Below are 26584 nucleotides of genomic sequence, written 5' to 3' on the forward strand. Positions count from 1 at the left end.
CAGGGACTGTGTCCCTCCATCTCTCCTGAAACACAATAGCACTGCCTGTACACACACTCACACACACACACATGCACACACACTCTCATACACACGGACAAACTCTTGCTCACACACACACAAAGATTAACTCTCACATGCACACACTTGCACTGATATAAAATCGGTCTCTCTCTCACAAACGAACACACACACACACACCCTCTGAATGTGTTCCATAAAGTCATCATTATTGATCATTTGAGGCGAGTTTTGCAAAGCTCTCCGTCGAGTCGTGCGTGTGTGTTAGATACAGGCCTGAGTTGTGGTCCTCACACTAAATCATCTTGCTGGCTGCCTACTGTCGGCTAACTACAGTCCATCTGCTACGACCTGGAGACATCACTGGCAGGGTAATCTCTTTATAAGACCTTCAAGAATCTCCGGAATGAAGTAAAGTAAAGCCACGTGCTGTAAAACGACCCCTCATGCTGCAAAGACGACGCCTTGTGCATAAGCCAGGGCCTAGTCCATCAGAACAGTGATCCCTAATCACAATCATAAAGTGAGTGAGAGAGACAAATGAGCTTATCTGTAAAGTTTGTCAGTGTATGCACTGTCAAGAGAGTGTGTGAGAGCGAGAGAGAGGATTAGCAGATGTACAGGTTGGTTTTCACAGGAGCAGTGGTGTAGTAGGTAGGTACTTGGTAGGTGCGTGCGTCCATAAAAGAAAAACCCGCGGTGAGTGAGAGCTCGTGATATTGTAGGCCTACTACTCATGATAGAACGTGGTGAAGTTCATTAGGTAGGCCTACTCTCCGCCATCAGAAATACACACATCGTATCACTGGGAAAGATCATCATTAGAACAAGGCTGGCTAGCTCTGACAAGATTTATATCTCTCACTATTCTAAGTGGGTACACGCCAAATAACCTTCTCAGTGGTGGATATGAGGTAAATCTCTCTCCTCGGAGGTACTCGTACAATGCTGATGCATCTGGGGCCTTTTGCCTAAGCAGACACAAGGAGGGTTGCCATGGAAAGGACATCGCTATGGGGGAGAGGAGGAACCGAATGACGCTCTTGGTTACTAGGATACTCTTAACAGACGCGGTCGTGACTGAGGGCTGTAAGTTGCGCGCGCGCACACAAACACAGTTTGGGCTCAAGCACATACAAAAAGACGAGGACACTAATCAACATTCACGCATGTTTCCCGCCCTCAAGGCCAGCCGTTTTAACGGTTCTCTTATCAAGGTCATTAGCGGGGGACAGCAGTTTCTGGTGCGCTCCCTTGGTCGTGACTGCGGCCTGTTTAAATGAACCACTCATTAAAGATGGACCGCGAGGGGCTTTGATGTGGCCTGCAGGGTGTGTGTGTGAGTGTGTGAGAGATACAGAGGAGTGTGAAGTTAATTCTCTCTGCTGGTTAAGCGGATCGTGGAACCCGACGTTCAGGATGTTTACCACAGAGAGTGTTGTTCAACGGAGTGACGCAGGAGCGCCACTTTTCGCTCAAATGCGCTAGGGTAGGTAGGTGGAACTTCAAAAGAAAACGGGCAGGGATGCAAGGTTAGTCTGGGATTACCGTACCGTCGCAGCAAACCACTGGGGCCTGTTGAAGGGCTTGTATTCGTTAGTGGCCCTCCAACCGCAGAATACATAACTAAATAAAAGCAGTCCGCCTTCATTGGCTGCCTTGAGTTAAATAATTTTATCCTTGGCAACTGGGATCACGTTCCAGTACATTCTACCTTCCCTCTGGGTTGGGATAACAAAACAACTAAAAATGCAAATTCCAACCGCAATTTATTCAAAATATTTATGTACAGTCGTAAGCAGTCAAACATTCAACCTCCACTGGAAAAAAACAGCCAACACTTAAATGCTCCAAGATTGACTGACTCCCTCCCCCCACACAAATTTTAAACAAGCCTACAATCAAGCCATTTGATATTCAGCAAATTGATGGGTGAGGTTGCTGGAATTGGCAGAGCATGGCGGAAAAAAACAATCTCTTAATGACTCTGCGCTTCATCGCATGTCATCCTTTCAGTTCGCTTCATCTCTGCTATCAGGCACAGAACGAACTGCTGCTCTACTCTACCCAGAATGCCTTGCATCAGCCATGCAGGTAACGCCAGGGAGGTCAGAATTATACACTTGCTGTCATGAGCTCTATGGCATCTAGCTAAGGAGGGTCTGGGTGGTTGTTCTTAATGACCATGTCACCTTAAAGAGTTTATAAGAAATGGGTCTAGTCATGCATTAATGATGACACTCCTATGGTGAGAAGGCAGAGGGATTCCTCTAGACTTGGCAGTTCACTTAACTACTAGTACGGACATGGTAGTTCACTTAACTACTAGTACGGACATGGTAGTTCACTTAACTACCTGTAGTTCACATGATACACCCTCCCACTACATTAGCAACTTCACATTCGGACAGTCGACCAATCAGAGGGCGTTTTCCCTCACAGGTGTTGCTCAATCAGAGTTGCTGGTCTTGGAGGACTTGTGTTTCCTCTTTCCCTTCCTCTTCTTCTTCTTTTCCTTCTTCTTCTTCTCCTTTCCCTTCTTCCTCTTTTTGCTGCTGTTGCGGCGCCGGCCGTCGGAGGAAGAGGAGGAGCTGTCTGAGTCGGAGGAAGAGGTGGAGTCCTGGAGGAGCTGGCGAAGCTGCTGGATCCTGGGGGGGAGAAAGAAAGAGGTTGAGAAGTTGAGTTGAGGGTCTCTCATAAAGGGAGGGAGGGTATCTTGTAGGAGGGACCTGAGGACAGAGAGACCAGTAGGTCTGACAGGGACCTGAGGACTGAGGGGGTCACAGAGGAGACACTAACAAGGTCTAGACTGCAGACATAAACACAGTCTTCTGTGTGGACAGGAAGATGTTTTTGCGATATTTCCAACTGGGGAACATCTCAGTTGAGGTTATTCTTAGACACATTTTCCACCTGTCTGAAAAATAGAAGATCTCATTCCCATCGCATCGCTTTCCAAAAGTAAACTAGTAATCAATGTGAGAAAGTATGTGTGTGTGTGCCTGTGAGCGTGTCTCTGTGCATGTCTGTGTTTGTGTGTGTGCGCGTGTCTCTGTGCATGTCTGAGAGGGAGTGCGTGTGTTCTTTCTAACACACCCGTAGGAGGACGTGTCGTGTAGAAGGTTTCTACTCATCAGCAGCGTCTCCAGCTTACCTGCTCTCCTTCTCGTTCCTCTTGTTCTCCCTGATCAGCTCATACATGGGGTCCTCATGAGCCTGCAGGAGAGAGGGGGGTTAGGACAGGAACCACACCACCCACACCTCAGTCAAACCACACCCACACCTCAGTCAAACCACACCCACACCTCAGTCAAACCACCCACACCTCAGTCAAACTACACACACCTCAGTCAAACCACACACCTCAGTCAAACCACACACACCTCAGTCAAACCACCCACACCTCAGTCAAACCACACACACCTCAGTCAAACCACACACACCTCAGTCAAACCACACACACCTCAGTCAAACCACACACACCTCAGTCAAACCACACACACCTCAGTCAAACCACACACACCTCAGTCAAACCACACACAGTTATTGATGGAAATATTCCCCTGACCCAAACGTATAACAGCTTTGATTTATGATTTTTTACTGAAACTCAGGCCAGGTTCCAGGTTGTGATCTCCCGCTAGCGAAAGCACCTCAAAACACAACATCCAGTACTGCAAATAACAAGGTCTGCTATGTCCTCGGTAATGAATTCTTTCTCACAGACACACACACAGAAACACACACAGAAACACACACAGAAACACACACAGAAACACACATCCGACTGTTGAAATGTTTCAAAGCTGTTTTGTTGCCCCGTCAGCGCTTTGCAGATCCGCTCGCATTGACAATGCAAGGTATGAAAATATGATCCATTTGCACTTATGATAATCACTGCAGCGGTATTGGCGGTTCTGGGAGAGACGCACCACTCTGAACTGCTCCAGTTTCTGGTTGCCTTTGATGAAGAAGGGACACTCCTTGTCACCCGTCCTGTGGCCGTAACGCTTGCACCGCCAACCTGGACAAGACAACCATTCTCAGGTCAGGTCAAAACAAGGACTTCCATTACATGTTATTCATTTGGAGTCAAGTTATGGTCTGTGTTGAAATATCTTCCCTCCCCCCCACCACTCAAACCTTCTAGGACTCATCAGAAGTTCTTCAAGTGCAATATTCTTCCATCTGGATGTACTAGACTTTAATAGACTTCATCAAGTAGCCCAGCTAAGGAGCTTGGGGTGTGTCATATTACCTAGGTAAACCCAGCATGTAATATATACAGCATTTCATTTCTGTCTCTTTAACCTATAAAGGCACGCTTTTAGAACCCATCTAGGCAAAATAAAACACATTCAAAAACTAGCGACAAACCATAACTTGGAGCAAATTCATGGAACAAATAACACTTTCACATTTCTATATGGAACAAATGGGTTATGAAGCGTGTGTGTGCATGCTATGGGTTCTAACCCGCATACCATAATTACGAGTGAGACGGGTGAATTAAACAGAGATGATAATGGGGTTCTTTGTTCTATCCGGGGCAGAAGAACAGAAGTTCATCTTCCTCTCATTACTCCAGCTTCATGATTCCCTCCAGCCCCCCCCCCCCCCGGTCCTCTCTCCCTCAAAGCAGATTTAACAGCGTGAGACAGGAAGAAGGATCCTTTGTAGGCTACTTCCTGTGGTGTGTGTACACACAGACACACAATTTATAACCTTGTCAGATCATGACCACTCAAAAATCCATCTTGCAAGGCTCCAAGTTATTTGTGCCCGAACCACACTGGTAGTCATTCTAAATCTGGCTTCCTAAATGGTGAGGTAGCATGGACATTGGATGCATCCGCCATCTAAACGATTGCACCCTCTCTTCCTTTCCTTCATGTCTCTTGATAGGCTACAGTGCCCCCTGCTGGACTGGTCATGCTGGTGCACCAAAACCTATTCTGATAAGCAGACACAGCTGTGTACCCATATTTAAAGTTAGTCATTTTCATTATGATCCAAAGCTACATACAAATACTGCTTAGAGAAAGAACCGCTGAAGATTCTGTCTGACAGTCTAAACCCAGGCTAATCCTCAATCTCTGACTGACACAGTCAGACATTAGGTTATATCCTCCGGTCTGCCAGAGCAGCTTTCAAGGTCATCCGTCATCTTTCTGCTGGACCTTTCTGCAGCGTTACTGATACGGTTAACCATCAGATCCTGCTCGCCAGACTTTCTGAGAAGGGCATCACTGGCACTGCACTTCAGTGGATCTCATCCTTCGTGTCGGTAAGATCCTACCAGGTCTCCTGGGGAGGCAAAGTGTCAGGACCCGCCAGCTCTCCTCTGGTGTCCCATCGCGGCCCGTATCAGATTCAAGACCCTGGTACTGACCTTCCAAGTGGTGAACAGGACTGCACGGCGACTACAACAAGTCTCTCCTGCAGCCTTACACCCCCACCCACGGTCTTCTTCTGACTCTTAAAACTGTCACTTAAAACTGCCACGTTCTGATGATCCCACCGCTCAACAGTGCCCGGTCCCAACACAAGCTCTTCTCCTGTCCCAATGGTGGAATCAACTCCCCACCTCAATCAGAGAGACTGACTGCCTCCCCACCTTCAAGAAAGCACCCCCCCCCCCCCCCTCCCCAACACTCACATTGCATCACCTTCACTTCCTTCCCCAGAGGCATCCACAGCCCCTTGGTGGGCGCATGTGCCAGGAAATCTCTGGCGTCCTCATTTCCTGGATCGGCAGGGATGCAGTCTTCCGGTTTGTCCTCCTCCTCCTACAGACAGCGAGTGAGCTGTGAGCTTCGAGGAGACGCACGCTCTCTATTGCCACAGTATAGTGCTAAAAACACTAATGCTACGAGGTGATCTACTGTAGTAAACAGCAGGAAGAGGGGGACTTTAGAGCGGTATTTTATTTGAAATGCGTATCATTTATCTGGAGCAGGTTTCAAGCCTGAAGTTAGCTACATAGTATAACCTCTGTATATGCGGAATAATTAATGCTAGGTATATGTATACGTTTATATAGCGGCAAATAATGTATACATTTACCTTTATGAGTCCTGGTGGCGGTTTCTCATAACTAGAGGACAGGGAAATATTAGGTTGAGACTCAGTATGTTTAACATTTAAACATCCTTTGGGTCAAGGGGATTAATTTGCTGCCAATATTTAACATACTTGGACAACTACGGTAGGCTATCTACACCAGAAACAAACATTGCTGGCAGAGCTAACAAGTTACAGCTACATGTAGCTACGGGCAAGTAGTAGCTAGCATAGCTTGTGAATATTTTACCAGCGGTAACACGCCGAAGGAAGATGACTAACATGCTCATACACACGTTATTAAGGATCATTAGCTGATTTTATCAGACATTACACTACATTGTATATCGCCACTTACAATGTCTCCACGTGCTTGAGTTTTTGTACTTCTTGGTTTAGTTTTTTGGCTTGTTTCTTTAGTTTTTCTACATCGTGTTTTGAGTCCTTGTGCTTTTTGCGGTCCACTCTCTCATCGTGATTTCTTGATCGCTTTCTGTCCGACATTTGAACACCGAGGAATATTGATCAACTATACATGAACACACTTTGAGAAAATGTTCAAAGTCTATTTTATCGCTATTCTTTGACAAGAATCCTACATTCGTTCCCTGCTTAACTATCCCATTTCCTCGTTCTCAGCAACACTTCCTGTGCTTTCATGTTTAGGTTAAACTTCAGCGCCACCTACAGGTCAGAGTAAATGCAATTGGAGTGTAACGTTTTCCCCGATTTAAAGCGTGCCAGTCTTATTACAATTGCTAAGAGTTTACAATCAAAATCAGATTATTTGAATTGAATGTTTTTTCTTTTGTTAAACACAAATAAGCCACACCACATATAGTTCATACATCTGAAAAGTTTTATTTCAGAAAAACAAGTCATGTAGGAAAACAAATGTGAGGTATTTCAGGATTGCCGTGAAATAATGAATGCACCTATACATGAGATTATAATATGACTCCAAAACACCCAAACAGAACTGTCTGGTACTAAATGAATCATGAATCATTTGTTGGGGCAATCACAGCTAAAAGAACATTGTGTTGTCAATAAATCTTGTTTTACAGTCGAGCAAAATGATCAATAGTAAACAGTAAAGGCATCACAAAAAAAATATTTTTAAAGTCAAAACTATTGCATATGCACCCTTTTACAAAATGTCAATTATTTAGTTGTATGTACAAAAGAAATGTAGAAAACAAGTAGGAAAAGAAAACCTGACCTGGTGATGTTTAGATAGTGGTGAACACATGGTTGAGCCCTAACTATCCACTTACTTCTTATGAGACACTTGAGAAGGCCACTACAGCAAGAACATTTAGATGGGTCAACCAACGTAAAAAGTCACATTTAAATACTCTTAATTATCTGCCCATCAATATTTATCCTTGTGTAAATGTATTCATTTTTTACATTTTCAACAAAACACAGCCCTCTCAAACCACTGTCTTGGCAGTGATTTGGCTTGTGTCATCACACCACAGAAGAAGAGCTCAGCTTCCTGTAGTTTTCCTGCCATACAAAAGGGGCAGTGAGGCTCCACAGCCCCCCTCCCAGGGCTCTACAGACTGAGCGACCCCTCCGGGCCCCTTCACCCCGCCCTGCAGACCTGCGTCACTCCAGGGGCAAGGTGGGAGGGGGAAGCAGGCTTTTACCGTCGGCACTAAGCAACAGTTTGTTGGTAAAACGGAAGATCGCTTGGGTGGCCAATCAGAGGGAAGACAGGAAGTCTTTAAGGCCGCCTTTAGTCTTCTTCTTCTGGCTGTCGTCCAGCAGCAGGAACTTCCTGAGGCGAGAGAAGACAGACTTCTTGGTGCTGGAGGGCTTGGAGGCCGGGGTGGAGGAGGAGGAGGCAGTGGAGTTAGACCTGGAGAAGAGAAGAGAGGAGGCGAGGAGGGGGGGGGGGAGAGATGGGGAAAGGAGAAGAAAGGAAGGGAGAGGAGGGGAGGGGAAAGGAAGGGAGAGAGGAGGAGAGGAAGGAGAGAAGGAGGGAAAGAGGGGGAGAAATTAAGTAACATGAGATTTTGAAGGGTTGGCAGAAGTTGAAACTAGCCTGTGGGGAGATGTAACTATTTATAAGAGGTGTGACATATTGTATACTTAGAGCTGGGTTCTGGGAGATCTCTCCTGAGGACACAGTTGCGGGCCGAGAAGATAATACAAGGCAAAAAGGTAACAAGCCCCGCTAGCTCGCTGGATGAGTGTGCACACCATGTAGGCTGAGGCCTCGCCACTGCGGGCCCGGGTTCGAATACGACCCTTGCCCTCTGCTGCATGTCTCTCTCTGTCTATCTCTCGGTTCCAATAAACCATAAAAAACGGCCCAAATATATCTAAAAATAAGAAATGAGGATAACAGAGAGCTGTAGGGGTGATGAGGTTTACCTGGGCGTGCTGCTCAGCGTCTTCTCCTTAGACACAGATTTGGGGGTGGCTATGTTGGATCTGTCGCTGGACTGGGGTGTTTTGCGTTTGGCTGCGCTGCCCGGTGTGTGGCTGTGCGTCCTGGAGACGCTGAACAGCATGTCCCGGTTTGCTCCACTGTACTTGGAGGTCTTGTTGCAGGTGTGGCAGGTAGCCATCTAGTAAGGCAAGCACAGAGGGACAAAGCAAAGCAGGGTTATTTTTTTGTATGTTTGTGTTTCTTTTCATCGATTTTTCAGGGGTCGAATTTATTCAGTTTCTAAGATACTGGAACCGACAAAGTCTTGACTGAAATTTCTGGCTCTTCCCAGACCAGGTTAAATTTCACCATGACTATTATGATCTTATTTATTTTCTTCGTCTGTCTGTTCTTTCCTCTAGATGTGTGTGTGTGTGGGTAGGTTAGGGTTTGCATGTGTCTCAGGGACACAGTAAGGGTGGCCTGGGTCGTCCTATCGTATATAATATGTGGTGGGGGCCGGTGGTGAAGGAGGAGGTGAATGATCCGCCTGGCGTGGCCTGGATGACGCAGGAGCCTCTCTCCCTCCCGAGGTCCGGCCCTCTTCACCTCGCGACGAGAACTACCGACCACAAGAGCCAAGATTAGGAGATGCACTTAGGAGCATGCCTCGCCTGACCTCGCGACACCACAGATGTTAAGCAGCTTTCTGAATCTCTGGAACGCCTCGCCTCTCGCGCACACACAGAAATGTTTGTGGCCTACGTGCTGAGGGATATTTCCAGGAGGAGTCTGTATATGGAGATCCTGCAAGCAGCGCCTGCAGGACTGGCAGGGAGGGGGAGGGAGAGGGAGAGGGAGAGGGAGAGGGAGAGGGAGAGGGAGAGAGAGAGAGAGAGAGAGAGAGAGAGAGAGAGAGGAGAGAGAGAGAGAGAGAGAGAGAGAGAGAGAGAGAGAGAGAGAGAGAGAGAGAGAGAGAGAGAGAGAGAGAGAGAGAGAGAGAGAGAGAGAGGGGCTTCCATGATTCAAGATAACGCTGGCATCTGATACCAGTCTCTGGCACCCTGCGGTGCCCCTCAGGGAGGGAGGAGAGGGGACGGGGGGGGGGGGGGAGGGAGGAGAGGGGACTTTTAAGAGGTTTTAGGAGACTATTAACAACGCTTCCACAGTCACAAGGCTCAACCAAATATTACGTGCTTGTGTTTCACACACACACACACACTCACAGAGACTCTCAGACACATTCGCTCTCACAATCTCACGCACACCCTCAGAAGTATATGACGCAACAAAGTTCAGCAACAAAAAACTTTACTAATTATTTCCTGACTTGAGATGAAAACAATATTCCTGTATAAGCACAGCCCAATCCGCTGTGATAATAACAACAGAAGAACACAAATCACCCATCACGCAGCGGGACAGACCGACGAACGTTTACGGCAACATCCCACCGACAACCAAGTTCTACTGCAGCCAACGTCCAATCGGTTTTACACTCATCTTAAAACCAGCGTCAGGAATATTCCAACCAGCCACGAGTGATGCGCTGGTGACCACAGCGGTCTCCACTCACCGTGACGAAGGTAGCCATGTCTGCTGGAGGCTCTGAGGGCTGCACGCTTGTGTTTAGCTCCGAACACAGCTGTCTGTCTCTCTGACGGTGTGGGAGAGTTTACTAGATGACCCTGTGGTGTCCCGCCTTATAAAGCATCACTCAGACAGCTGATCCGCCCCTCCCTTCCGGCCGGGTGTGTGTGTGTGTGCAGGGGGGGAGGGGAGGGGGGGGGGGGGTGGACTCACTCCAGTGACGTGTTAGTGGCCTGGTTACTGCTGGCACGGATCCCTTTCTTGACAGGCCTCATCAACTCGCACACACACACACATTCTCTCTCACACATACACATACAGTACCAGTCAAAAGTTTGGACACATTTTCCCACTGGTACTGTACTTTCTCACATGCACACTCTCTCTCTCTCTCACACACGCACACACTCTTTCACACACATGTGACTGGCCCTTCAGTACAGGAGGACACAGGAAAGTTACCCAGCAGGAGTGACTGCAGGGCAGCGCGACCACATGGATTTTCCACTGCGGATCATAGGAGGGGAACTCCCAGTGAGCTGATCGATGCTCTGCCTGATAAACACAGATCAGCCCTGGGCCGGGGACCTTAAACGGAGCAGAACACGCCACGGTCTGAATATGTTCTTTATAAATACGACGGAACCCAGTAAACCTGAGGATACGAGACACTGACACAGACGAGACCAACCGTACTTAGACACCTCCTAAATGTGAAGCCCAGCCCACAGGTGAAGGACCTACATACAGACATGAAGGAGATGCCTGTAGTAAACATCTCTCTGAGATCAAACTGCTTTAATCGTCTCTCTTTGTAAATAACCTCAAGCTCTAAACTTACAACCAACCGGGCACCGTCACAATCTCCCCACAAACAGCTCATAAACAACGAGGCCAAGATGGGGAAGGGGGGGGGGGGATCAGGGTTGGTAGTTAGGCGGGGTAAGGGGGTGGGATAAGAGTGGGGTAGGGTTATGAATTAGACGATGCAGTCACAGAAATATGTTTATTTATTTGACTTTTATTACACGTGTAAAAGTGTGTGTCTATTTATGACTGCATCCAGTTTGGTCAACAGAGTGGCGTTGACAGTAGTGTATCTGTTTGACAGTATTATAAACCAACCAGACCAGTACAAACCAGAACAGACCGGACCAGACCCTGTTTACAAGTTATCTAACAGATGCTTTTATCCAAAGTGTTTCCACTCAAGCCGCCTGGCACAGGGAACAGATAAAACACAAACTAACCCCCAGATCACCGGGGAGGACTGATCTGGGGTCAGAGTCCAGAACAGGGGTCCTGGTGAGCGGATTGAGAAGGACCTGGGCGTAACTGACCCAGGAACAGTCTTTACCACCGGCACACTCCAGGGGCACTGCTGACATCTTGGTATGACAGAGACTAAGAAAAGCTTCTTTAGCCCAGTGATAACCTGTCTGAGGTACTGGGATCATCTGACAGAGGGGGGGGGGGGGGGGGGGGGGGGGGGGAGAGAAGAGGGAGAGAAAGAGACAGAAAGAGAGGGGGGAGAGAAAGGGAGGGGGAGAGAGAGAGAAAGAGACGGAAGGGGAGACAGAGATAGATGGGAGGAGGGAGGGTCATAGGGAAGTTATGTTACCCTCTGCTACTTTAAGGGGTTTTAATGCAGCATGAATCCTAAATCCAACTACGAATAAACACCAAACGCATGTCAGAGGTCAACACGAGCAGCAGCAACAAGTCAAGACCCTCTGAAACGCTCTCTGTTCCTGCCGCGTGCCACGCTGGCACCTTTCTGATCCTAATCCTGTGACATCATATCCTGTGCCGCTGAGCAGAGACATGTGAGGAGCTAGTGAAAGGAGAAGTCGCTAGGCCACAGCTGTAGCCTTTCTGCTCCTCTCAGAGAGGATGATTCTGGACCAGACCAGACCAGACCCACCTTAGGAGGTCAAACGCTCCAGAAGTGAAAGTAGAGCGTTGACAGTCTCCATGGTCATTGTAAAAAGTGACTGGGCATCTAATGCTAAATTAAGACTTCATCATACATCACCGCCTAACATACACATTTCAGGCTTCCATCTCATGATCGGCTTGTAGCAGAGTCTCATCCAACCATATTAGTTGCTTAACTGTTGTGCAGCCTTTGGGTCATTGTCACCCTTCAGTCATTGTGACCCACCGTTCCCTATGACCACCCCCCTCCTCCTGTCTCTCTGTTTCAAATAGTTCGTTCTTCAACCTGTGTTAGACAGGTATTCAGACCTCTGTCACCTGTGGGGTTTGAAGGAGGACGAAAGTTTGCATGAGAGGATTGAAGTCTCATCTACCGCTAATCAAGTCAGATAATTCTGTTTTCAACAAGAGGCAGTCGTCACATGCTTTCTGCTTTTCATAGCCTACCTTCAGTTTGGATTTCCAGGACTATACAGCAGTCTCTCTATCGCTTTAAACTTGTTTCCCTGTCCAGTTGACTAGAATAAGAAACAAATCTACAAATATTAAATGTTCATGCTTTTAATGTAGGACTACAGAATAATAATGTTGAGAATGTATATCCCTTTTACTATGTTGTAATTTATCATACTGTGCTGTGACCTGTTTAACCCTCACTGTACTGGTCCAAGGTTGAGGAGCTGAAATCAGCATCTTTACCAGGCTACCGCACCATGAACCATTGTCCTGTCTTTGAGAGGAACGACAAGTCTCTCTTCCTGTTCTTCATCTGCGTCTTCGGCAACACGTCAGAGCAGCAACAGATCGCCACTCGCAAAAACGCAGCCCGCCTGTGCTACGTCACCAGCGGTGACTATGGGCAGACCTGTTTAATCATCCTCTGCAGCACGCAGGTCACTGCGCCGCCTGGAACCTGCCGTGGAGGTCAAACTGAATGTTGTGTCGTGTTCGCACTTGGCAAACACGTTTATCCAAAGCTAAATACAGAACATGCAATCTCATGTTCTGCAGTCCAATGCTCTAACCACTGAGCTAAACCTGTCCCCCTGGATGATGCAGGCACAGGGAGGGAGACCCTGTGGCCCCAATCTACCTTCCTCTTCCCCCTCCTCACGCCCTCCTCACCCCCTCCTCACCCCCCCACCCCTCCGTGACCTTGGCCCAGGCCCCAGGCCCCTGTTGTCATTCAGCTCCGACAGCTGGGCCCCAACCCTACAGCCAGGACAGAGAGACCAGAGGGTGAATGAGAGCAGCTAATGGTGTGTGTGTGTGTGTGTGTGAGTGAGTGATAGACAGTGGCGGCAGAGTACATCGATATACCCCTCTGAAAGCAGGGCAGCAAACTGATCGATAAAGGGGAGACACACACACACACAGTTTGGGTGATCCAGATGCCCCTGCTAGCTAGGAGGGATTAGGTGCAGAGGGAACAATATGACTAGAAGGTTTATACAGCAGCCTATCCTGCATCACTGCCTCCCAGACAGCAGTCTGATGAAAATAGACATTTGAGCCAGAGGAGGGGGGGGGGGCAGGGGGGAGTTGTGTGTGCTTACTCACGTCTTCGCAATCCCAACAAATGAAACAGTCATTAACCCAGCTGGCTGTGGCAGCCACATTGTGTGTTGATATGTGTGTGTGTGTGTGTGCATGCTCAAAATACTTCGCTAAACACCAGTTAAATCCACTGGCGTGAGACAGTGTCTTCAGCCCCGTCTGGGGGGGGGGTCTGTGTGTGTGTGTGTGTGTGGGGGGGGGGGGGGGGGGCGTTTGGGAATGTGTGAATGTGTTGGATGGGGGGTGGAGTAGGAGGGGGGTGAGGGTGGGAGGTGTGGGAGAGGAGGGTGGAGTTGGGGGGGGGGGGGGGGTGTTTAAGCACGTGAGAACTCTCTAGGCCAGGAACAGCAACACACAGCAGACAGGAAACAGGCCATTTACACCAGCAGTCTGTCTAACAGCATCATAAAACAGTTTACGGGCGGCAGGAAGTTTCAACACAACAATATAGCCCTGTGGTAAAGACTTGGTGCAACAGTGGGAATGCTATGGCACCATTTATAAGTGCCTGGACTTTCCTGTCACACTTCACTTCAAAACTGACCAACGAAGCATGAAAAATGGCCGAAAGTGTATCTAGATAGGGATGGTAAGTATTTTGGCCTAATACGATGGTTGGAACCAACGGTGAGGTGGTCAACTCACAGGAAAATGATGTGGAACATCTCACCACCCCATCTACACACGACACCCTGGGGATGGGGTTTGAACCCGCGACTCACCAGGTAGGAGGGGGCGTTCCTGTAGCGTCGGAGGAGGTCCCTCTGGGGCATACTGAGGCGTTTGCCCCGCCCCTCCCTGCGCAGCACGCTCTGGACCCGCGCCGACGCACACCGTCTGGGGCGTGGCCTCATGCGGTGGTTAGCCGGCTGCCGCCACTGGAAACAGTACGAACAGAACAGCTCCTCTGGTACAACCCTCTTTACCCCAGCTGGAGAGAGGGGGGGGTGTAGAGAAGACAAGGGGGAGGCAAGGAGAGGGAGAAGAGAGGAGATGGGAGAGGACAGGAGGAGAGGGATGAGAAGAGGGAAGTAGGAGGGAGGGAGGGAGGCAGGTAAGGTATGAGGAGGAGAGGAGGGAGGGAATGAGGAGGAGAGGAGGGAGGGTGTGGGGAGGAGAGGAGGGAGGGAATGGGGAGGAGAGGAGGGGGGAAGGGAGACATGAGAGGAGGATTAGAGAGGACTGACTTGACTGCACCAGATGTTTCTGTGTACTTGTGAATGTGTACGTGTGAACTTACATGACATATTCTGACTTTTTTGCCTGAAAAGTGGAAAAATAAATAAGAACAGGTTATTGAAGTTCTTCTGGGTGATGACTAAGAATATGTCAGGCTTTTCATGTTCCAACCTTTGACATGACTGAAGACAACCTCACACAAGGGGATGTAACTGTCTGACATACAGGGTCTATCTGAGATATGTCCCAGAATTATTTGATTGGAACTGAAAGCATGTCATACTTTTAGTTCAAGTCATATGAGCAAATCAAATGAGTCTTTAAACAAAGACACAACCTCCTACATCTATCTATATCTCACAGGTCCTAAATGATACTAATTAGTTGTCTGCTGCTGTGGATAGGTTACATATTTATTAATTAATTCATTCATTCATAGGCCACATTTGCAGGGCTGGATTTCTACAGGCCTAGATCATGTGTTGCAGGAGACTCCAAACATGGTCCATTCAGCTGTGGAAAACGGACTTCCACTGGAAAGACAAACAAAGCGGGCAGCCGCTCTGAAATCTTCCAAGCGCCACCGCTCTCTGAACAACAGTCATTGTATGTGTTTCTTATTTTGGAACCAATAGAGAAGCCTGGACTAACAACGCTGAGCCCCTGCTAAGTCCCGTTAAAATTAGCCCGCGTTCGGCTAAAAATGAACGCCGATATTGGCAAACAGGGCTGCACGTGCGGTGGCGGGAGTAGGAAGTGACAACAGGGGAGGGGGCAGCGGGGACTGGGGAGGACGACAGGATATTAAATGTACCGCTGACGCGCCCCACAGCTGTCGTGGCGAAAGCGGTTTGTTTACCGCCCGCTGCACCACTTCGACGCACCTGCCGCGCGGGAAGCCCTCGGTAGAGAGGCGGTCGTCGTGTCTGTGTAAAACGCTCCGCCGGTCTGAATCACTGTCATTTAATCTCCCCTTTAATCTGAAAGACTCTGGGTGGATTAAAAACACTCCGGGTATTGGCACTAGAGCTGAGTCACAATACAGGCAAGGCATGTGACAGGATAGTATAGACCACACGTCAGGCTACAGATTAGAGGTTATCACCCCCTACAGAGGTTAGGGGGTGATGGAGAGACATGGATACCAAAAGCATTCTTTAGGGCTTTGACAGCCCCAACGATTCGCCTTCGTCAATCAGTGGACCGGCCTGTCATAGCCGACGCAGCTGCGTCAGTCGGTTTACAGGAAACCACGTTCACATGTGTACACTGTGACTAACGCCGCTGTCATAGTCGATCCTTACACCCTCCATCCTCTACTACACCCAGCCTGCTACTTCCTCTACACCCTCCAACATCAACACAGTCCATCACTGTAGACAAGAGGTCAAGACCGGCCCGCTACATATTTTCCTACACAGAATAGGGGTTAGGACTAATAACGGTTAGAATTCAGACCTGCGACATGAAGTGTGAACAACAACAGAGTCAAGTAGCCTTTATACGAAGACAGTTGTCCGTAGATATGAAAAGATAGGCAACTTGACTTTCTAATTTTACACATAGTAAAAGAGGGCATGTAGAACCATCATTCAAACTAAATGATACTCTTTAATTGATTGTTAATTCTTGAGCGGTCTTTTTTAAGACCTTTGTAAAGTATTACCCAACCATTGTGTACTTTGTTAATGTCTGGCGATGTTCACATATTTCTCTTGTTGGAAGCCTATTCATTTGTTTGTTTTTTAATAAATTGTCCGGTTGAAGAGAGGGGAGGGGGGGGGGGGGATTTCAACATTTCTTAAATGATCTCATGCACGTTCCAAGCCTAATTCTCAAGCCCTAGACAGCTGGTGTTTTTCAGATTTATCTCCAACACTTTCTGTCGTCATCAGAGAAGCTTGCAACACAAGGAGGGTCTCTTAACTGGGTAACAGTAGCCATGCAGAATAGACACATCCATTCCCTGACCGAGGCTGTAATAACAGCTTGATTTTCCATTTCCAAACCGCACATTTCCTGGCCTAGGTGAGAGTAGAAACATGCCTGAGGATTTGGGAGATTTGTCCCAGAGCCAAACCAAGCAGGGGTCACACCAGTGTGTGAAATACAAACTGATTGTGAAAATAATATATAAACCAAATCACTCTTTTGGTCAAAGCGCGCCATGGATATGGAGGATGAGAAAAGCAAATACATAAATCATCACTCTGTATACGACAGTGACGCTTGGCAACATTACACCGTGACTACCACAACCCACGGTGTTCATGACTAAGAGCAATACACAAATCTAAAGCAAATAGCTTCAAGTCTTAATGTGGTCGGTGTTTAATCCCTGCACAATGACATCTGCACTTGTCCGCCAGACAACTAGGTTTCACTAACACTAAATAGGCCTACCTGTCTGCTTAGGAATCAACTGCATTGACCTTTAACCTAAACAACACAGGGTTTATAAACGGAAATAAATCATGCATCTTCTTCCACAAACTCATGCAGCCCTAAATCCAAATTTTGCAAACACTTTTATCTAAAGCGACGTAGCCAAATGGTGAATATAGATCAAAGATCAAAAGTGCATATAATAACAGGGGCTGTTTCGGCAAGAAGAGTATAGTCAATATAAGTTTATTGGTTTCGATATTGTTATTATTATTTTAATAGCTGATTGTGACAGGAAGTGACACCATAGGAGCTGTCAGTTTCACCCACTGGTACTGAGATGGCCACGTTCACACTCTGCCAACATCACCTAGGATACTGCCCGCTACTGAAACAGGAGTTCATAACCAGACAGGAGTGTGGTTACCGTGTCACAAGCTGGGTAGAGACTTTATAAACTGGTACAGTTCTGCCATCTAGCGGCAAAATAGTATTACTACACAGAACACCACAGCTTTCCATGACACTGCTATTTAAATAGATACAAAACAAAACAAACTTACATAAAAAATCGAGATTGTTCCGGACAAAGATCGCAATAGAACTTTGAAGCCTGCACTAAAAACGAAAATCCCGACTTGCTTTGGCTTTTAGCAGACATTTTTCTAACGCCTGTGAAACTAGTTTGAGCCCTCCCTTGGTCGAAACGTCGTCATTAACACAAAGAGGACAACGAAGGCCCTCCAGAAGATTGAGAAGTACACATCTGGTCGCATTCAGACTGATATCTATTTGAAATCGTTATGTCTTGACAGAACTAACACCAAACAAGCATGCCTTCCCACTTCGACAGTACCGGAACAGAGTTGCGAAGTCCCGCCTCTTCCTCTTACTCCATGTTGACTACAAATCCCAACTCCGGCGGGAGCGCGCGTGCACACTAAGTGAAATAAATAGCGACGTGGAAGACTGGACATGATTTTTCATAGTAACAATGAGGGACATCTACATAAATACGTGTATTTGTCTTACATTAAGGCAACGCGTGAATTGTGTGTATCTCCTCCCCTAACTGCCATCATGTGTGTTATTTTCTGTGTTCTTTTGGTGTCAATAAATAACCTGAGATAATATGGAGATGTCTACTCTGACCAAAAGAACACAGAAAATAACACGTGATGGCACAGACCCTTTTCATGTAGCGGTGGGGATACACATTATATCAGGTGAAAAAACAGCCTGATATAATGTGTATCCCCTCTGTAACTTTTGCTGGAAAAGAGCAGACATTTCCATATTATTTCAGGAAAACAGGCCCCACTGGTATGCCTTCTCCTGATCAAGGCTATTCGGTATATATACTGACAAATATTATATATTTATGATATGTTTTTCAACCCCCAAAAATTCAACCTTTCGAAACTTTTTTTCACAAACTTGACACTCTATATAAAAATAAATAAACATAAATCACAGTGAAAGGAGTATATATTTTTCCAACTTTCAAAACTTTGTCCACACACAACCCAACACCAACATTGAGATGGTTTCCGCACTGTTCAGCCAGGCTAGTGGGCTGATGTTTACAGTAACTCCCCCCCCCCCTCCCCCCCCTCCTATCTACAGATGTCACGTACACATACACATCCTGAAACTCTACCAGTTTGCTTTCCTGCTTGCCGCTATATTGTTTGTTTGGTTTTGGGTTGGGTTGATTTCAACATTTCCTAAATGATCTCATGCACATTCAAAGGATAATTCTCAACAGCTGGTGATTTTCAGAATCCTAAATGCTTCCTAAAATCCAAAATCCTAAAATGCTTTATGCGTCTTGTACGTGTACCACCGTTGCCGTGCTGAATAAACCATCAAGCCACCTTGACTTTGAAAGATATTCCATCTCTGACTCTTTTTTTGAGTTTTTCCTTCTGAAGAGCACTTCAATTCCAGAACACTAGCTGAACCACAGGAGCTAGTTCAAAAGTTACTAAATATCTCAGTTTAGCTTGAACTATCAGTTTTATATATAATTGATGAATTACTCATATTTATAACTGATCTAACGTTTAACCTCTTTAATTCACTTGGATGGATGTTTAAACAAGACAAAATAACTACTTCAGGAACAACAAAGCATTTTTTATTTCATGGCGTGTTTTTGAGAGACTCCTGCAGACAGGCTATACAAATTTAATACACATTGAGTAAGTAAATAGTATCAGTTAAAGGTGAAAATCTCTGCTGAGTTGGAATCAACAATGGGCTGCACATCATCGAGGACGGTTCTGCAACCTGAGAAAACCACAGTGTTTAAACCAGAGCCAGGAGCAGTCTACAGGATCCCATCTCTCATCTATCTGAAAGACAAACAGACATACCTGGCTTTTGCAGAAAAACGCACTTCCAGAAAGGACGAGGATGCCAAATCCCTTGTGATGCGCAGAGGAACATGTCAAAGTGGATCCATCCAGGTGAGGATCTCTAATTTCCACATCATAGCAGCATGATCTCAAGGGTTGAGTGAAAGTAGTAACATACCTTTATGAGGTGACCGTTCATCTTTTACCATGTTGTCATTTATCATACTGTATGCTATTTCCTGTTTAATCCCCACTGTAGTGGTCTGATGTTGTGGAGCTGAAATCAGCATCTTTACAAGGCTACCGCACCATGAACCCTTGTCCTGTCTTTGAGAGGAACACCAAGTCTATCTTCCTGTTCTTCATCTGCATCCTCGGCAACAAGTCAGAGCGTGATCAGATCAACAAGCGCAAGAACGCGGCCCGCCTGTGCTACGTCACCAGCGGTGACTATGGGCAAACCTGGAGCCAGGATGTGAAGAATGTGACAGAGAGCACAATCGGTGACATGGTCAGACACTGGGCCACATTTGCCGTAGGTCCAGGCCATGGTCTTCAGCTTGAGAGTGGAAGGTTGATCATTCCGACCCATGCACAGTACATCTCTACGACGGTGAAGCCACACGCCCTCGCCGTGTACAGCGACGATTCCGGCAACAAGTGGCACATCGGCGAAATGCTGAAGGATCATTCGGGTGAGTGTGAGATTGCAGAGATCACTGACCACGAAGGCAGGCATCACGTATACTGCAACTCCCGCAGCACAAGAGGCCACAGAGTGGAGGCCCTAAGTGAGACAGAAGGGACTTCCTTTGACAAGCCCCGCTTGGCACACCAGCTGGTGGAGACGGGCAAGGGTTGCCAGGGAAGCGTTGTAGGGTTCCCTGCCCCGGGCCCAAGGCTGGCCGCAAAGGTGGCACCACCTCAGGCAGTCTGACCTGGCTGCTCTACAGCCATCCGACCCACAAGTCCACCAGGAAGAACGTGGGAGTGTATCTGAACCGCACCCCCGTGCAGAAGTCTAAATGGAGCCGGCCCTGGGTCATCCACTCTGGGCCCAGCGGCTACTCTGACATGGCCTACAATGAGGACCTGAAGAGCTTCGCCTGTTTGCTGGAATGTGGCAAGGATAGTGAACTGGAACAGATGGCCTTTGTGTCGTTTACCTTATGTGATGTAATTGAGAACACTGATATGAAAATATAGGACTTATTGTAGTTGTTAAAGGTTGTTTTCCAGTCATAATCAAAACAACTCCCTCATGTGTCCTTGACATAAAAATCACTTGAGGGATATGAATTCTCAACATGAATATTTCTTTATTCCTACATTAAAAGCTTGATTTTTTAAGATTTGTAGATTTGTGTCTTATTCTAGTCAACTGGACAGGGAAAGAAGTTTAATATATGAGAGAGAGAGAGAGAGAGAGAGAGAGAGAGAGAGAGAGAGAGAGAGAGAGAGAGAGAGCAGTTTTATCCAAAGCAACATAGCCAAATGATGATATGATCAAAAGTGTCATATAATAACAGGGGCTATTTCGGTATTATTATTATTATTTCAATAGCTGATTGTGACAGGAAGTGACACCATATGAGCTGTCAGTTTCACCCACTGGTACTGAGATGGCCTCGTTCACACTCTGCCAACTTCACTTAGGATGCTGCCCGCTACTGGAACAGGAGTTTATAACCAGACAGACAGGAGCGTGGTTACCGTGTCACAAGCTGGGTAGAGACTTTACAAACTGGTACAGTTCTGCCATCTAGCGGCACAATATAATTACTACACAGAACACCACAGCTGTCTTGACAGAACTAACACAAAACACGCGTGAAATACCCCCCCAAAAAAACACAAAATCAACCTTTGGAAACTTTTTTTCTATTTTTCTGTATTGTATTTTCCTCCAGGTATGTCTAGCCTTAAATACCTTAGTCACTGCCTTTCAATAACTAGATACAGTCGCTTTAGAATGTATTGTATGCAGCAGGTGTCGCTATGGAGAGGACGTAGGCCTGTCAAATGTTTCTAAAGCTGTAGCCCTCCAGGACACTGTGTCAAGTGTGTTACATAAGCTCCTTATTGACGCATGGGTTGACATTGTGACATTACTATCCTAATTGACGCCTATAATATAAATAGGCGTCAACTGGCCTACATTTACACTTGATAAAGCTGCAGAGGAAGTAGGCCCACAGTCGTTAAAAGGTTTATACAATCACGCTTCATAGGCTACAATCGGCGAACGTTTGTGTCTTATATAAACAACCGTATGTCCCCTATCCTCCCTCATGTGTTCCCATCGTTCACACAATCACCGCCTCTCGTGTCGCCGCTTATCCAGGACTACGCAAGAGTTCCCTCTCAAATAATCTCATGGTCTGTCCCGTAACCCACCAGGGTCAGGAAATGGAGGAATAAAGTGGTATCGTAGGGTGGAGAAACAGACAGACAGGGCGGTCGTACCACTCCAAACGCTCAGAGCAAGACTGAGGTAGGTAACTACGGATATTAGTAGGCTACCATAGTGTAGTAGCCTATCGTATTTAGGATTGTCGCCATCAAAGTCTCCGAAAGCTCTGTGACGAAAGCAGCTGTAGAGTTGATGATGCAAATCATGACACAAATTTCTGTTTCGCTACGGCTGCTTTGGTTATTCGCCAGTTTAATTTAGCGGAAGGGTCCGGATGTTCAACTAAATTCAAGGCGTTGACTCAACTCGACTTTAGAAACATTCAAAACAATATCCTATTGCAGAAAATAGACTGATACTTATCTGCATTATAATTAGCCGTCCATCTGTAAAACCAACTGTTGATTTACAGATTTTTGTGCGACAAGACTTGCTACAAAGATGAGTGACGAAAATCGACCGCAGGTTGAACTTTTCGTAAAGGTAGGCTAAGCTTTGTGTTACATGCATTTACACTGTGTCAACAGTAGGCTAGTTTGTCATTAATGTGACATGAATAGATGGTGACATTATTACAGTGCAACAATGTAATCTCAAGTGAAAACCTAATTAGACTGTTTAGGAAAGCTTGATGACTGATAACGTATCACTGCGACAGCGAGCGAAACAGTAAGCTATCTGTCTTGTTCCCCTTATTAAAAGACTCAAATGACCCAGTAGGCCTAATAGCAGCCTAAACATTAACACATTCGCAAATGTAGGCCTACTATTAATGAATCAAAACGTTTTATTCTGTAGCATTACCTTTACGGTAGGCTACCTGGCACGGGTTAAACTAGCAAGACTAGACTAATCTAATTAAATGTACATTAACATGATATAACTCTATATTTAGTTTGCTGGTCAGATCTGTTGTCTTAAAGAGAAAACGGGATTTTAAAAAGTCCGTTTTTTCCCCCCCCTGCATGGTCCTTAACTTTATATAAAGATTTTATTGTCCGAACGCATGTAGGCTGCCTGGACAAACCCCCCTTTTTCTTAAAGTATGAAAGCTGGCGTTGTAACCTCGCAAAAGGCCGATTTCCTGTTAGTAGTCTTAGATTTGAAGGCCTCTTTCCATCATACAATTGGCATTGTAAGGGTGACTGAAGCTACTCCACCTCCTGAAATAGAAACACTGTAGGGCGTTGGTTAGGCTACAACTACAGAGATATTACAAAGAGAGATTACAAAGTACAAAACATACATACACGTATTAAAGTTGTCAATAAGTATGTGAATATACAACATTTGTACATTTAAAGTACACTTCTAACTGTGTAGAAAATGATAACACATAAGGAAAATGTATTTAGCGATTAAGTACACTTAAACTGGATTTAAGTAGGGGTTTTTTTTCCACTTGTGAGGCCAAATGTCCTAGTGTAAATGAAACCTTGTACAGTGTCTTCATCTCAACACCCTCCTCTTGTCCGTAGGCAGGCAGTGACGGCCAGAGCATCGGCAACTGTCCTTTCTCCCAGCGCCTGTTCATGGTGCTGTGGCTGAAAGGAGTCACCTTTAATGTCACCACAGTGGACATGAAGAGGTGCGGCCATTTTGTTTGTCTATGAATGAAGTGCATGTGCGTGTTTGAGCTGTGTGTAGGGTTTTGTTTGTATGATGTTAACCTCATTGAGAGGGGTTTCTGCAATGTCCAGCCAGGCTAGTGGGCTGGTGTTTGACTTCCTCGCAGCCTCCTCCACATTCTCTCTCTCATCCTGTCTTTGTCCTGTTCCTCACACACACACACACACACACACACACACACACACACACACACTCCTCTCCTCTGTGTACAGGAAGCCAGACATCCTGAAGGACCTGGCTCCTGGGGCCCAGCCTCCTTTCCTGCTGTACGGGACAGAGGTGAAGACCGACACCAACAAGATAGAGGAGTTCCTGGAGGAGAACCTGGCCCCTCCTAAGTAACCATCCCTTGCTCTATCTATCCATCTTTCACTCCCTCCCTCCATCCATCCATTCACTCTATGCTCAATCATCATCCCATATTATATAGTTCGTAACGAAAGAGAACATGCTTGCTTTGTGGCATAGTAGGACTCCTTATTGTCACACTGCAGACAAACATGTGTGGGCTACAGGCTAAATCCCCTCCTCCTCCCCCTCTCCCCCCCGCCTCCTCCTCCCCCCCTCTCCCCCTCATCCCCCTCCCCCTCTCCCCCCCCCCTCCCCCTCTCCCCTTCTCCTCCCCCTCTCCCCCTCCTCTTCCTCCCCTCCCCCTCTCCCCCCCCCCCCCCACCTCCTCCTCCAGGTATCCTCGTCTGGCAGCCCAGAACCCAGAGTCCAACACGGCCGGGCTGGATGTGTTCTCCAAGTTCTCAGCCTACATCAAGAACTCAAACCCCCAGCTCAACGACAGTGAGTCGTGTCCTTCAGGACGTTCTGGAGAGAATCCCTCCATGTCAAACGAAACAGCGTTGTGTGTAACCAGTCACCTTAAACCTCTTATCTGTCCTTGACTTGCAAAGCAGCGGGGAGTGTGTTTTGTTCGAGCCGTTCTGTCTTGAGCCTCTTTCTCCCTCTGTCACAAACTGGTTGGGGTTGTCTTGATAGAATATAATATAGCCAGGGGAGCAGGTTTCAGTATTCATGGGTAGGGCATGTCCCATACACTTCTAAAAACGGCAAATCTGTCTCCCACACACTTGTTAGTGAGTAAGTTGTATTAAATGCCTGCATCCTCAGTTATAAAAAAGAAAAACTATCACACCCACATTTGAAAACCAACCTAGTGTAATTTATCTGTATAATGTAACTCAATGGGTGTATGTGTGGTTGTGTCAGATCTAGAGAAAGGCCTGCTGAAGGCTCTGAAGAAGCTTGATGACTACCTCGGCTCTCCACTTCCTGACGAGATCGATGAGAATAGCGCAGATGATGTCACTTCCTCTTCCCGCCCCTTCCTGGACGGCCAGGCCCTGACGCTGGCTGACTGCAACCTGCTGCCCAAGCTGCACATCGTCAAGGTAACCTGCTGTTTTTAAGATGCCTCTGGAAGAAGTTGAGAGCTTTGTGGTGATTCACCGCTGAGGGAGATTTAGCTGAAGCATTATTGATCTCAAACAGGGGTTCAGGAGCTGAGCCTGTTTTCGACCACAGTGAAAGCTCAGCTAGTTGTTTTTATTTTTAGTCGGTGGAGATTTCTTTTACGTGTGTACATTTTTTAACTTTCTCTCTCTGTCTCTCTTTCAATTTTCTTCACCCATCATTGTCTCTCCCTTCAATCCTCTCTCCTCCCCTCTCTTTTCTCTCCCTTTCTCACTCCCCCCCTTCCTCTCTCCTCTGACAGGTGGTGTGTCTGAAGTACCGAAGCTACGCCATCCCCCGCTCCCTGGCTAACCTGTGGCGGTACCTGGACGCAGCCTACGCCCGTGAGGAGTTCTCCTCCACCTGCCCCAACGACGCCGAGATCCACATGGCCTACGCCTCCGTGGCCAAGGCTCTCAAGTAGAGGGGGAGGGAGGGAGGGAGGCAGGGGGTGAGGGAGGGAGGGAGGGAGGGAGGCAGGGGGTGAGGGAGGGAGGGAGGGAGGCAGAGGGTGAGGGAGGGAGGGAGGCAGGGGGTGAGGGAGGGAGAGAGGGAGGCAGAGGGTGAGGGAGGGAGGGAGGCAGGGGATGAGGGAGGGAGGGAGGGAGGCAGAGGGTGAGGGAGGGAGGGAGGGTGAGGGAGGGAGGGAGGCAGGGGGTGAGGGAGGGAGGCAGGGAGGCAGGGGGTGAGGGAGGGAGGGAGGCAGGGAGGGAGGGAGCTAGTGAGGCATGAACATTAGCAGAACACACACATAATGTAAATACACACCCACGAACACAATCTAAAAACTACAGCCTTGACTGTGCCACAGGTGTCAATAGTTGGAAACATTTCACGGGCTGTTTGAGGCTTTGTTGGCCCCGAGTCTAACTCTGGTTTTAGTTGCATATCCGTGCTTCTGCTTCCCTCAGTAGCCTACTAGATGAAGCTTTTAGGAGGACCATAGAGCTTATGGCTGTTTGTATTTTATTCTTTAGCTAATCCCTCACTGCTTATAATGCCAAATTGTGCTTAGTAGCCCCTCGGTCTAAGTTAATCTAGTGGAAAGATATCTGTCAAACAAGGTGACCCAGGGCACACCAGCTTAACTAGTTTGAGGTGTGTCTGCATAGAAAACATTACACAACAGAGATGCTTCTTAGGAAACAAGACTGTTGACATTGTGACTTTGGAGGGCGGCAATAAAACAAAAGTTTTAGTGAAAGTGTCAAGACTACAGAGCATGTTTAGGGTTGTTGTTTGTCCTTCGTGACTGAAAGCTTGAGAGACAGGCAAGGGGAAAGTTTGTCTTTAGCGTCGGGCATGCTGTGGGGAGGAACCACTCTCAACATGCCCAAGACAGGAAATGGTTTCAACAGACCTTAGCTTCCTATTTTCTGTCCTCATAGCGCAAGAGAAGGAATAGTTTTTGACCATGTGTTGTGAGATTGCCATGCCAAGTTAAATGACCTGCTATCCCAGTTCAAATTGAAGAATTGTGGTTTTTAGTGAGAGGAACTATATTGCAGTGTTACTCTGGGAGAAATGATGGTTATTGTTGCTTATTTGTGGGATCTGAAGTTTATTAAGAAGCGTTTGACTTAGGTCATATGTTTGATTCGCCTT

General features: G+C 47.0%; 4 protein-coding genes across 4 annotated transcripts; 2 read left to right on the forward strand and 2 right to left on the reverse strand.

Annotated features, from left to right (window-relative positions):
- Positions 1-1773: 1773 nt before the first annotated feature.
- On the reverse strand, positions 1774-6737 carry rp9 (RP9 pre-mRNA splicing factor). Its single transcript, XM_047019829.1, has 6 exons — positions 6443-6737; positions 6088-6118; positions 5681-5810; positions 3954-4045; positions 3176-3237; positions 1774-2669 (listed from the first exon to the last, which is right to left on the reverse strand). The coding sequence occupies exons 1-6, from the start codon at positions 6586-6588 to the stop codon at positions 2471-2473; spliced, it is 660 nt and encodes a 219-aa protein (XP_046875785.1). The 5' UTR covers positions 6589-6737; the 3' UTR covers positions 1774-2470.
- Positions 6738-6931: 194 nt separating this feature from the next.
- On the reverse strand, positions 6932-17992 carry c4h18orf21 (chromosome 4 C18orf21 homolog). Its single transcript, XM_047019816.1, has 5 exons — positions 17680-17992; positions 14793-14815; positions 14275-14483; positions 8470-8666; positions 6932-7951 (listed from the first exon to the last, which is right to left on the reverse strand). The coding sequence occupies exons 1-5, from the start codon at positions 17775-17777 to the stop codon at positions 7795-7797; spliced, it is 684 nt and encodes a 227-aa protein (XP_046875772.1). The 5' UTR covers positions 17778-17992; the 3' UTR covers positions 6932-7794.
- Positions 17993-18796: 804 nt separating this feature from the next.
- Positions 18797-21626, forward strand: LOC124467521 (sialidase-3-like). Its single transcript, XM_047019824.1, is given in 3 exon segments — positions 18797-19587; positions 19736-20366; positions 20369-21626. Coding segments are annotated over 3 exon segments (1158 nt in total). The 5' UTR covers positions 18797-19374; the 3' UTR covers positions 20683-21626.
- Positions 21627-21814: 188 nt separating this feature from the next.
- clic1 (chloride intracellular channel 1) lies at positions 21815-25434 on the forward strand. Its single transcript, XM_047019825.1, has 7 exons — positions 21815-21970; positions 22302-22372; positions 23368-23477; positions 23731-23856; positions 24204-24310; positions 24737-24918; positions 25242-25434. The coding sequence occupies exons 2-7, from the start codon at positions 22331-22333 to the stop codon at positions 25401-25403; spliced, it is 729 nt and encodes a 242-aa protein (XP_046875781.1). The 5' UTR covers positions 21815-21970; positions 22302-22330; the 3' UTR covers positions 25404-25434.
- Positions 25435-26584: the final 1150 nt, after the last annotated feature.

This window comes from Hypomesus transpacificus, chromosome 4 (genome assembly GCF_021917145.1).
Source record: "Hypomesus transpacificus isolate Combined female chromosome 4, fHypTra1, whole genome shotgun sequence".
NCBI lineage: Eukaryota > Metazoa > Chordata > Actinopteri > Osmeriformes > Osmeridae > Hypomesus > Hypomesus transpacificus.

Coding starts and splice junctions, on each gene's coding strand:
- rp9 (XM_047019829.1), bottom strand. CDS start 6,588: ATGTCGGACAGAAAGCGATCAAGAAATCACGATGAGAGAGTGGACCGC. Junction 3,238..3,953: donor AACTGGAGCAGTTCAGAGTG/GTGCGTCTCTCC, acceptor TCTCTCCTGCAG/GCTCATGAGGACCCCATGTA. Junction 2,670..3,175: donor AGGAACGAGAAGGAGAGCAG/GTAAGCTGGAGA, acceptor TCTCCCCCCCAG/GATCCAGCAGCTTCGCCAGC.
- c4h18orf21 (XM_047019816.1), bottom strand. CDS start 17,777: ATGTCTGCTAAAAGCCAAAGCAAGTCGGGATTTTCGTTTTTAGTGCAG. Junction 14,484..14,792: donor AAAAAGTCAGAATATGTCAT/GTAAGTTCACAC, acceptor CCCTCTCTCCAG/CTGGGGTAAAGAGGGTTGTA. Junction 7,952..8,469: donor ACGCTGAGCAGCACGCCCAG/GTAAACCTCATC, acceptor TCTCTTCTCCAG/GTCTAACTCCACTGCCTCCT.
- clic1 (XM_047019825.1), top strand. CDS start 22,331: ATGAGTGACGAAAATCGACCGCAGGTTGAACTTTTCGTAAAG. Junction 22,373..23,367: donor AGGTTGAACTTTTCGTAAAG/GTAGGCTAAGCT, acceptor TCTTGTCCGTAG/GCAGGCAGTGACGGCCAGAG. Junction 24,919..25,241: donor CCAAGCTGCACATCGTCAAG/GTAACCTGCTGT, acceptor CTCCTCTGACAG/GTGGTGTGTCTGAAGTACCG.